The sequence below is a fragment of the Alligator sinensis genome, unplaced genomic scaffold, assembly GCF_000455745.1.
Source record: "Alligator sinensis unplaced genomic scaffold, ASM45574v1 scaffold512_1, whole genome shotgun sequence".
NCBI classification, from domain to species: Eukaryota; Metazoa; Chordata; order Crocodylia; family Alligatoridae; genus Alligator; species Alligator sinensis.
The window spans coordinates 878,262-889,453 of NW_005842063.1; the positions used below are offsets into that span (position 1 = coordinate 878,262).

Here is an 11,192-nt window from a genome sequence, read left to right on the forward strand (position 1 = left end):
AGAGCGGGCGCTCTCTGTGCTGAGGGCACCTCTCCCACGGGGCGCTCGAGGAGGATCCCAAACGCTCAGGTCCTTGTGAATCCAGCGCCGGGGTGCAGCATGCAGCAAGCAGGGAAGCACAGGGGGCATAAGGGCCCTACCAGCATGTGGTGTTGTGGGGCTGGATCACCGCTGCTCACCTCCCGCGGGGAGCTGTGAAAGCCCCAGGCTCTAGCAGGAAAAGCAACCTGGCACCCAGGAGGACAGGAAGGGACTTATCGCCCCAGGCAGCAGTGTAACGGGGGGGGGGTCTACGCCCTGTCACAGAAAAAGGACTGATGGGCAGGAGAAAACCCCTTCAAGAGCCGAATGGTTGTGACCCAGAGGGCAGGGACTTGGAGCAGGGGAGCTCTGCTGCAGGGTGAGGCTCACCCCTAGGCCCTGTCGAGAAAAGACCCCCTGTTTGGGGAGGAAGGACCCCCACAACAGGGAGAAAAGAGCCCCTGTCCGGGGAGGGCAGAGCCCCTACACCAGGGGAGACCGGCTACCTAACCAGGCGCTGCTCTGAAGCAGAGCTGTAGGCTAAGACTGAGCTCCAAATTGGCGCTGATGGGGGAGAAAGTGATCCCAGGTGTGGGCCTGCCCCAGGCAGGATGGCCAGAGGTGAATGGGGCAAAAAGGGAATAGAAAACCCCTGGGCTGGAGCTGAGTCAGGGACTCGCTGACTGGCAGGAGAGCAGCTGGGCCAGCACGTAGGCTGCCTCCCGGAAAGAAGGGGTGCTATGGCCCTGGGTGTCCGGGAGGATGGAGCTCTCTTGCAGACTGGGTAAGTGCTGGTCCCCGAGGAGCGGGAGCCCCAGGAGCAGGAGGGGCTGCTATCGGGTCGGAGAGGTCTCCCTTCATGGGTGAAGCATCTGCATAGATGCTTGTGAGTTAAACTGCTAAGAAATTAATGCTGCAGCATAGCCAGAGCTTCAGGATTCTGGATTAGGTATTTAATTGGCTATAGGAGTCTAACTGGAAAGGGAATTTGGACTGTTTTAAATCTCAAAAAGGGAGTTGAGCTGATGGGCTGAGGCCAAAGGGGCTGAAACTTGGATGGAAGAGCAGGAGCTGGAGTGGGCAGAAACTAGGATCTGAGCTGGAAGGCTCAACAAATGCAGACCGAGTAACATGGGTACAGCATGGACATGGGCACAGCTCTGGGGAGGCCGGAGGATGTGACTGGACCCCCTCGGGCACCGTTGGGGCCAGCAGGTCATCGCTGGTAGAGTTGCGGCATGGGCTTGCTATGCGAGTTGCTGGAGCTCCTGTTGTACAGTGGGATGTGTCGCTGGGAGGCAGCTGGCCTAAGGTTAAGAGCAAAGTAGTGCCAGAAGGATGAGAGGTACCGAGGACTCGTCCTGGTCCCAGGGACAGTCTCCCTAATCCGTAATAACTTTCCATTGAGGTGCAGCAGGCGAGGTTAGGTGGTCGCCTGGGTGAGACTGGGTTGGGCTGGGGTCGTTCACACACTGGGCCCCGGGAGGTGTCATGGCCAGCCCCACAGGGGTGCTGGGGTAGGTTGTAAGAGGTTGCCATGAGGAGGGTAGGTCTGCCTCAGCACATGAGAGAAGAGAAATATTGCACACCCAGAAATGAGCCTGTCCCGGCTGACAGCTTTTTTTGTCTCCATGTTGCAGTTGCCTGGTGGCTGTGGGGTGATCCCAGTGGGATCTGGCCCAGATTAGGCAGATATTTTAGATGTGGCATTTCAGAAGTGGCTACTCCTTCCTGATTCTTCTAATCCTTCCCAAAGCTGGTTTGCTCTGTCAGACCCACCAAAAATGGGTTGGGGGTGGGAGGCAAGTGAAGCCAGGCTGTAAAAAGAGATGCCAGAATGAAAATCCCAATGTCCTCTTCTCTGGGCCTGCTGGTGCCTCCTGGCAGTCTGACTGCTTTTCCTAGACTGGTTTTCAGGGCAGGACCTTCCTGCAACGTGTGTTAAAGAATGAAACACCAGCTGAGAAATCCACTGCAACGTGGAAATCGCCACTGATTTAGAAATTGGTGTTTGCTGGTAGCTACCCCATCAGCCAGGGCCTGTCTGCAATACCGTGAGAGGGGAATGACCCTTGCAGAGGTACCATACACCTGCTGGGTTCCCCGGGCAGAGCAGAGCACCGACCCTCCTCCCAGCAGCGTGCGCCAACCTCGCTATGACAGCACCACGATGCCGGCAGAGCAGTGCTACGTCCGGGCAGTTGCCAGTCTGCTCCATGCACAAGGAGCAGATCTACACCTTGCACTTGGATTTTAGCCTGGGTTGGGTACAGAAAGGGTCTTGGCAACCAGGTTTTGCTTGAGTTTTGCTTTAAAGCGCGCTTGCTTCTAGTTCAGCCCGCCCGAGTGCCTTAACCAGTATAGCTGCACACACGCATTTGTAAACGGTGTTCGTGAAACGCTGGGACATATGGATCCGACTTAGCCACGGTGTTCCCCGCTGCCGAAGCCAGAACGCAGGAAACCGCCAAGAAGCGCGTCTCCGTACAGGGTGTTGCAGGCTGGCAGGGCACGCAGAGAGCACAGATCCTCTGCACAGGCGTATGTGCGCAGGCATCTTACCCTTTCTTTGCGCCCTCCCTGGGGACTAGCATGGGAGTCATTCCTGTGGGACAGGCTGCCTCTGAGCCGTGGGTTTCCCCTGCCCAAACTTATGAGAAGTTTCCACCCCCAGCTGGGGCCCGGGCCCCCTGCGTTCAAGGCCGTGGCTTGCTGAATGAGGGGCCTGTGAGGTTTGCTGCCTCTGCTCCTGAAAGCATCTACGCCCAGAGAATTCGGGTCTGCCTGGCTCTGCAGCTACCTCTTGCCCTGCTCCACGCTGCCTGTGCTCGGGCCCACCTGGGCCTCCGTGGCTTCTGCCAGGGATGCTCTGGGCACAACTTTGGGTTTCATAGCAACCCGCCCGCTGGCGTGCGAAGGCAGCGATGGAGCGAGAGGAGAGCAGGCTGCAAGTCTGTTCACCGGCGGCACGAGAAGAGGGGGAATAGCAGGGGGGAGACGGTGCATTGGGCTCCGTATCTATACGGCGTGCGTGTGTGGGGCGGGAGGAGGGGAGCTCTCTGCAGAGCCCACGAAGCCAATTGGCTTTTAAGCTGTGACAGGCAGCCTGTTCCCTCCCCCCCCATGCAGCTCGCCTGTGTGTATGTGAGCAAGTGTGTGTAAAGTGCGTTTGGATTAGCTGGGGTCTGCCGGAGCTCCTAGCACTCGCTGCCAGAGGTGCGTCGGACCAGCGGGCTCCCCTGTCCCACGCCTCGCGGCGCCAGCGTACCATGGCATGGGCGCGCGGGCATCTTACTGCCTTGCTCTCCGTTGTCATTGCAATAGCAGCCTGCATCTCTTCCACCACCAGCGAAGGTAAGAGCCCAGGTGCCGGAGCGTGACATGGGTGCTGCGGAGCTGGTGGGGGGTCTCCTGGCTTCGCCCCCTGGGCTGGCAGGCCCGTGAAGTTCAGTCTGGCCGGCTTCTTGCCCTCGCTCTCGGGGAGGCAGCCCAGGTTCCTGGCTGGTCCTGGCAGGGCAGCCAAACTTCAGACTGGGGGAGCTGGGCTCAGGGCCACACCGGCCAGTCCTGACCCGTGCTCGGCGCCAGAGCCGTGTGCTGGGACAGGGACAGGGCGCTGCCCCCGTGGCGGTCGGTCAGAGCGGGCAGGAGAAGCAGCCGAGGAGCATGTCTGACAGGATGCTGCGGGCTGTGCGGTGATGGGCTGGGGAGGAAGGCTTGCGAGGGGCCGTGGTGGGACGTTTGGGGGCGACTGGAACGGGCTGCAAGCAGGATGGGGCTCAGCCGGGAAAGGCGCCGACGGGGAAAGGGCCGAAACTTGTCGAGCGGAGCGCTGGGAAGGCAGCAGGCTCCCCCTTCGGTTATGTGACAGGGCAGCCCAGCTGCTCGTGGCAGTGGAGCCCTGCTCCCGCATCCCTCCTCCTCCCCTGGCAGGGGCATGCCAGCGCCTCACCCGGGCCTCCCCTTGGCCTGGGCTCTGCCCCAAAGCCTTTGCGTGCCCATGGCTGGGGGGCACGGCTTGGCATGCCCTTCATCTTGTCCACCTTGCTCCATGCCACCCGCTGGCACTGCCGTTCCCGCTCTCCTTGCCCCCCTCTTGGCCCTTTGGCTGCCTCTCGCCCACAGCGGGGTCCCAGCTGCCCTGGCTCTCCCTCTGCCTTTCGCGGCCAGGTCAGGTCCCCTGTGCCGCGGGCAGTGGGAGGGGGTCCGGAGGGTACCGCAGCCTCCCCTTCCCGGAGCCCCGCAAAGCGCCGATCGCTGGCCTGCTCCCACCTCTGGCAGGGCGTGCGGCTGGACAGCTCGGAGGTGGCTCTAGCCCTGACCCAGCTTAGTGACCCCAGGTCGCAGGCAGGGCATCTCGGGTCGCAGGCAGACACTGGAAGCTGTTCTCCATCCCCTTGTGCTTCTGGGGGATGTTTTCCGGAGCTGGTTGCTTGAAAGGCGCAGGAAGGAGAGGCTGGCTGGGCTGGGCAATCCAGCTTCCTCTGGGACAAGCGGGCTGGGAGCCAGCTACCGAGTAGATTATGTGGGGAGAAGGAAAGGTTGCAGCAGCCACCCATGTCCTCGGGGATCTGGCTTCGCTCGCGTTGCCCCAGAGATCGCTGGCAGCTGAAGGGTCTCGGCTGCAGGTGAGGGGGCATTGGGGGTGCCAGGAGCGCCCTGTGATGAAAGGAAAGCCCACAGCTCCTGCTAGCGAGTTTGATGGCATAGCTTTCACTCCAGACATTGCCAGGGGGTGTTTCCCTCCCAAAGTTGGGGGTTCAGGTGCTGCTCGTTTACAAGCAGCATGAGGAGGTTGCATACAGGCTTTGTATGGAAGGGGATGCATCGCCCTGGCCTGGCAGCTCCGCTCAGGACAGCGCTACCGCTGCCAGCTGCTGGTCTGGGGGCACTACCGGGCTTCATCTGCCTTGGTAGCCTGTGTGTAAGGGCTTCTCCTCCCATGCCGGGAGAGCAACCTCAGTCCTGGGGTGGCTGCAGGCTCTCGCGGTCCCGCAGAAATCGCCGGCCTCTGAGAGGTGGATTAGCAGACCCCACTGGAGGTGGCTGCATGCTGCGTGCTCCAGCTCTGCTTCCAGAGCCCCAGCCAGGAGGACTCCCCTTCCCCTGAGCTTGATGGGGAGCTTTCCACTGCTCAGGCTCATGCCTAGGCCCCACGAGCCCTTCTCCTGCTCCTACAGGTTAGGCACAATGGGTAACCCCCACCCTGCTGGCTGTGTGGCCAAGCCAGGTCCCCTGGACTTGGCTCAGGTGTGCAAGTGCCACCCATAAGGTGATTGTTGGGCATCGCCCCGCTGACAGCACCACGCTCCTGCTGCCCGCTTCTTGGGTTCTGGTCAAGCAAAGGCCAACCCAGCCCGAACTCATGGCTGACTGCGTGCTTAGACCGCAGACCCTCCCTCCAAGATCCCATGGGTTTCTGAGGCTTTCCAGTGTTCGTACAGCTTTGATTAGCTGTTGCTCAGTCACAATGGAGAGGGGCGAGCTGCGGCGTCTGGGCATGCAGAGCTCTCCAGAGATGGGGAGAGATGGAGTCGGGCAGGTGTCTGCGATGCCAGGTGATGGTGGTCACCGGCATGAGATCAGGGCGTAGGAAGGTCTGTCGGCGATGTGGTTAGACCATGCGCCAAACTGAATCATGCCAGAAGGACCCTAGGCAGAGCTATATCGATGTGGCTGTGGCAGGCAGAGCTCCCTGGGCTGGGGGATACCAACCAGCAGCATGCTGGTTAGATGGGCACTGACCAGTTCTGCTGCTGGGGGTAGCCGAGTGCAGCAAAAGGGGCCAGGATCAGGCTGTGGCTGTGGTTTTGGGGATATAATAAGCAGAACCAGTCAATTGTTGGTGGTTATATTGAGCACATATTTGTATGGAGCCCCGGATAAACTTGGCAGCAATAGGCCAGGGCTGTTGGGGTTGTGCTGCGCCGGGGTGGCTTAGAGAGGCTCCAATTTGGGGGCACCAGCAGTATCTCGCAGTGCCCTGGCTCTCCACATCTTCCCCTCTTGCCTTCCAGCGCTCAACAGCACCTCTACCACAAGCCTGGGTGCAGCGCTGCCCTGTTTCATGCCTCTGGCAGGCAGTGGCGCAAACTGGGATTATTATTAGCATGTGGCCCAGGCAGGGTGAGCGGTGGTGTTTCAGATGCCCTCTGCAGCCAGGGGAAAGTGGAAACTGATATCTGGGGTCAGGGGCAACACAGGATGTCGGTCTTGCTTAGATGCTAAGTTCTGCTGGTCGTTGGTACGATGCCCATTTGACTAGCTGAAAGAGCCTGCCAGTGGCAGTGTAAGTATAACCAAGTGATAGCAAGGTGCCGTGATTGCACTGAGCAGTGGTATCTTCCCATGGGTTTCCTGGAGAAGGGTTAGTTATTGGGGGCGCTGCTAGGGCTGTTGCACTGGATCAGCACACACAAGCAAGGCATCGATAGCGTCTGGGCACAGCGGGTATATGGGCGCAGGAGCAGGCTGCAACAAGCAAGGCAGGAGGTGAATGCGTTTGGTGTCAGCCCCTCCGTGGTACCTGCCTAAGTGCATGCTATTGTATAAATGCAAGGTAAGCTCCCTCACTTCCAATGAGCAGTGAACTGCCTTGCATTTATGTGCAGGCTCGTCCCTGGTGCTAAGAGCCACCATGGAGTGGCTAATGCACTGCAAGCTCCCACCCTACCCCAGTCGCTCTCCCACCAGGGTGCTGTGGCCTTGACAGCCTTTCCAGGATGCCATGAAATGTGAGCACTGTTCGGTGAGCAAACATGATCCCCGAGATAAACCCAGAGATTGCAAATAGGAATCTGTAGTATTAAAAACCTTCTGACCTGCTGTGGGCTTTCTGAGTTCTTTGCAACAGAAAAATTGCTCTATTTTTCTGTAATCAAAAAGAGTGAGAACTATGAGCTGATGTTTTCCACGGGAACAGCTGCCCTAGCATATATTGCAGTAACTCGTTTGTGTGCCCATAACCTTGGGAAGGCACAAGTGTTGCTACCAGTGCCTCGGGGATCCAGGGTGATGACGGGCTCGTTAGGCCACATCTATGCGGGGCCCTGTTGTGTCCTTTCCACGGTGATCGCTTGAACAGGATTCACTCCCACACAGAGGGCTGCTATCCTTGCTTCATTTTGGTACCATTAAATCTTTCAATATGATTGAAACACTGTAAGAGACGATGCATTAAATATCTTTACATATAATATTGAACGGAGATATTACTCAAATATGAATGTGAATGATAAGAAAATAAATGAGGAAGCTGAAATCCAGCCTGCTTCCCCGTGGAAAGATGCTGCATCCGAAACCCTTTGACAGGCTCTACCCGAACCACTTCCACCGGGGTGAGAATACAACCAGGTAGTGCCTGGCAGTCCTCGGGTGAAGTCTGCATTGAATACTGTCAAAACAGCCGAGTGTGTCGAGCCAGCAGAAGCAGTTAAAATGCGACTTCTGTGAACATGCGTGAATCTGTAAGTTATGCTTCTCTGAGTGATAGGTGAGGATAAGGTTAGCTGAATGCCTGCCCAGAGACATTCCTCTGCTTTTGCTCCCCACATCTCTAATGGGACCCCAAAGTAGTCAAGTGATGATTTTTTTTTTTTCTCTCCTTGGGATATTTTGCTGGCCTGTCTGCCTTTGAAGGCAACAGCAGCTCCTTTTCAGCTGTCCAAGTCTCTGCTCCTGCTCGGGTTGCAGCCTTGAGCATGCTTACCGTCAGACTCTGCTTCTGATGGATAAGCAGGGTGCTAACTGTTAGCATCCTTATGCTCTCCGAGCAAAGATCGGCGGGCCCTAAAAAAGACCCTTGGACTCGTCCGTGCATGGCTCCCGGCTCTGCGCGCTGCCAGCCGAGGGTCGCGGTGCTGTCAGTCCCTGCTGCGTTTGAAGCCTCTTCGTTCAGCGCTCGGCGAGGTTGCCTGTTCACGTCGTGTCAGACACGACATATCACCTCTGATGATGGAAAGTCCCCAGTGCCAGGGAGTGGGGACAGTGCTAATAAGCCAGGGGTAGATGGACAAGTGGAGAGACAATCACGGGAAACCTTGGCCAATTAAAGCTTATGGGGGGGAGAACATAGGCTGGTGATGAGTGGCTAATGCAGCTGGGGGGATAAGGGCATTTATCAAATATATCAGGGGGAAAGGAAATGCTGCTGAGACCGGGCAGTGCTACAGCCATTAATAAAAAGAGGAAAGAAATTAATGGTAAGTCTGAAACAGCTGAGTTATGGACTGTTTGAAAATCTATCTTCAGGCAAGAAGAGGAGAATAACTTGGACAATTAGTAAGTGAAGAAAAAATCCTTTAAAAAAAAAAAAAAAGTATTGGTAAAAAAATGGGCCTTGTTACACTGTCTGTTTTTTAGCTAGAAATCCAGGCTGAGACCAATGGGGATTTCTGCTTCCATTTGCGCCCGTGGGAGGGGAATATTTGTATAATCTGAACACACAGAGATGCGATGCCTCCCTATGTATTAAAAGGGCCAGCGGATCGCATGCTGTACCACTAGCAACATATCTGGAAAGTCGTGGGAAAGTGGTGAGGTGCCATGAGATTAGGGAATAATTTAAGTGCCAGGAGAGCAGGTACAGATGGTCCAGGCAGGAAGAGTGGGCCTGGCAGTTGCATTCCCACATGTTTAAGAGGCATCTCCAATAAGAAAGGGAAAAGGGGGTCGGGGAAGGAAAAGAAAGGAATGGTAAACACTGGGAGCACCTTCCAGGCAGCTAACACGGGCTGCAAAGCCTTTCTCATTAGTCTTCACTTACGGGGCCAAATTTTCAAAAGATCCCAGGCCAGATGGCCCAATAGATAGCTCCTTCTCACAACCCCGCTTGTATTAAAAATGAGCTCGGTTTTCCTTTGAAAGCCTGGCACCTTATTTTGGTGCTTACATCGAGTGAAAGCTAAGTGCAGACCACAACTAGTGGAGGGAATATTTCATGGACTCATCCCTTGCTAATCTCACTTGCAGCCCCTGTGCTCAAACTGGGGGGGGGTGTAAAAATCATCCAGTCACTTATTCAAGGTATTTTGCTTTCTCGCCCCTTCTCCCAGCAGCGATGAGGGTGGGGTGATGGAAGAGCAAGTCTCTGAAAGGCAAAGTTGCTTTTTCAGCTCGAAGAAGACGTAATGCTTTGGAGATGCCACGGTCATTTTTAGAATTAAAAGATTGGGGGGGGAATAACAGACTTTCCATGTACAGCTCATGGAGGTGGGTGGCTAGTGCAAAAGTGCTTGTGAGTAAGTGAATGAAAACTGGAAATTTCCTTGGACAATATTTGCAAGCCCCTCTATTTGTTTTCTAAAAATATTCATGTACGTGATGTTGTTGTTGGTTGTTTGCTTGTTCACAAAACTGCTGGTGGAAAGCAAATACTTGAGTGAATCTCTGCTGATGCAAAGGTTTACAGTGAGAGTGTTCTGCGCTCGTTTTATAATTGCGTTTGCTTTAATTATTCTTTCTCTGCTAATATATTTTATCAAGCTGTTCCCCTCCCCACCCGCTTAAAAGTTGACAGATGTTGGCATTACTTTCTACCTAGTGGAATGAAAGCAGAGCCACTTCTCAAGGTTTTTTTCCATAATAATAGCAAAGGTGTTGTCAACCTTTTTGTTTACTGAAAACCTGATTCTTGCTAAAGGGAATATTTGGATAACTATAAAAATATGTTCTGATAAATAGAAATTTCAATATAGCTGTTTCAGTAGAAATATTATATTAAAAATAGGGGGGAAAAATGAAAGACCCTGTCATTGTGTCAGGGATCCCCAGGCAGCATCGCTGCTGTTTAAGGAACACCTCTATTGCTAGGTGCTAGACCTCCTCTTCTCTCTCTCTTTTTTTTTTTTTTCTTTAACTAATATATTTCGTGTTCCAGCTCAAATCTATTCCAAATCATATCAATTGAGCAGAACTCAATCATTCAAAAACCATATGGATTGAGCAGGCAGAACTCAATCCTTCTGAACACCACGTACGGCGCTATAACCAGCGCGCAGCCTCCATCCCAGGCTCTCACCCTGGACTTCAGACGCTCCCAAATCCATTGGCAGGCATCCCATGTGCAGCCTCAAGCCCGGAGGTCTTGGGGTTCAGATGCCCCCACTTGATCTTAGCCCGCAAGAGGCCGAGACACTTGATCTGAGCCAGAAGACTAGACCTCCTCCCTCTTGCGTGAGTGAGCCTTGCAGCTCTGCTACTCTACGACTGGACGTCGGCTTTAGCAGCGCTCTTAGCAAGTCTCAAGGAGCCTGAAGTCCTGCTAGACGCTTGACTCCTTTGGGAGGACTGGACCCAGCAGGTGTTCTCCGCAACAAAGGATGGCTCTTTCCCACCAAGACAGTGTGTATTGGATAACTGTACTCCAGTTTCAGAGGCTGAAAACAGACATCAGATTTCTCCCGGGACAAAGCCTCTTCTTCTGGGACGCTACAGACATACAAGCCCGTTGGAGGGTGGTTATTTGAGTAAACTGCCATCCAAGCTGTGTTTGTAAATGAATGTCTTGCACCTGTTTTGATGCAAATCAAAGCCCAGGACAGACCTGGGATAAACCTGATGTCTGTTTTTAGCCTTTGAGCTCTTTGCTCGAAGAACTGAAAGGCAAAGCTTGTGCGTGTGGCTGTGCCGGCAGCACGACTTGTGTCTCTGCTCCAAAATGTCCAGGATTTTCTCTCTCTCCTTGAACTGGGTAGCAGAGTTTATACAACCTGTCACAACAGCTCAGTCCTTTGTTTCAAGCTGTTGTCATGCTGTTTCTCAAGCTCCCTCTCTCTTGGCTAGCAGTCATTAAAAGCAAACAGCTGGTCCTTGGTCTTCCATTTAATCTCTATTCAGATGTTGATAGTCCTCCATAGTTTATTCCTACTAATGCAGACAAGTCTACCTGACCAACATCCATCTGTTCTTATCCTCTCCCAGAGAAAGAAATTAACCCTGTTGTTCCCAATGTATCATAATACAAAAGTGAGCGGGCAAGCTGTCATGTGCGGCTTTTTTCATAAAAATAGAAATTTCCCATTTTCTCCATATGTAGAATTTATGACTAAAAAAAACACCAAGTCATGTAGCCTCACTAAATGTCATGCAGTTACCCAACTGAGCCCCATAACCTGTCTGGCTAAAGCATACCGTTCATAAAGGCATTCAATACTTACTTGAAAGTCAGCAGG

General features: G+C 54.2%; 1 protein-coding gene across 1 annotated transcript in view; it reads left to right on the forward strand.

Annotated features, from left to right (window-relative positions):
- The first annotated feature begins 724 nt into the window (after window positions 1-724).
- The window catches only part of EPHA8 (EPH receptor A8), a 78,413-nt gene continuing 67,945 nt past the window's right edge, over window positions 725-11,192 (forward strand). The window contains exon 1 of the mRNA XM_014519755.2: window positions 725-805. Within this exon, the coding sequence (XP_014375241.1) occupies window positions 784-805 (22 nt within the window). The 5' untranslated portion in view covers window positions 725-783. The remainder of the gene's footprint in view (window positions 806-11,192) is intronic.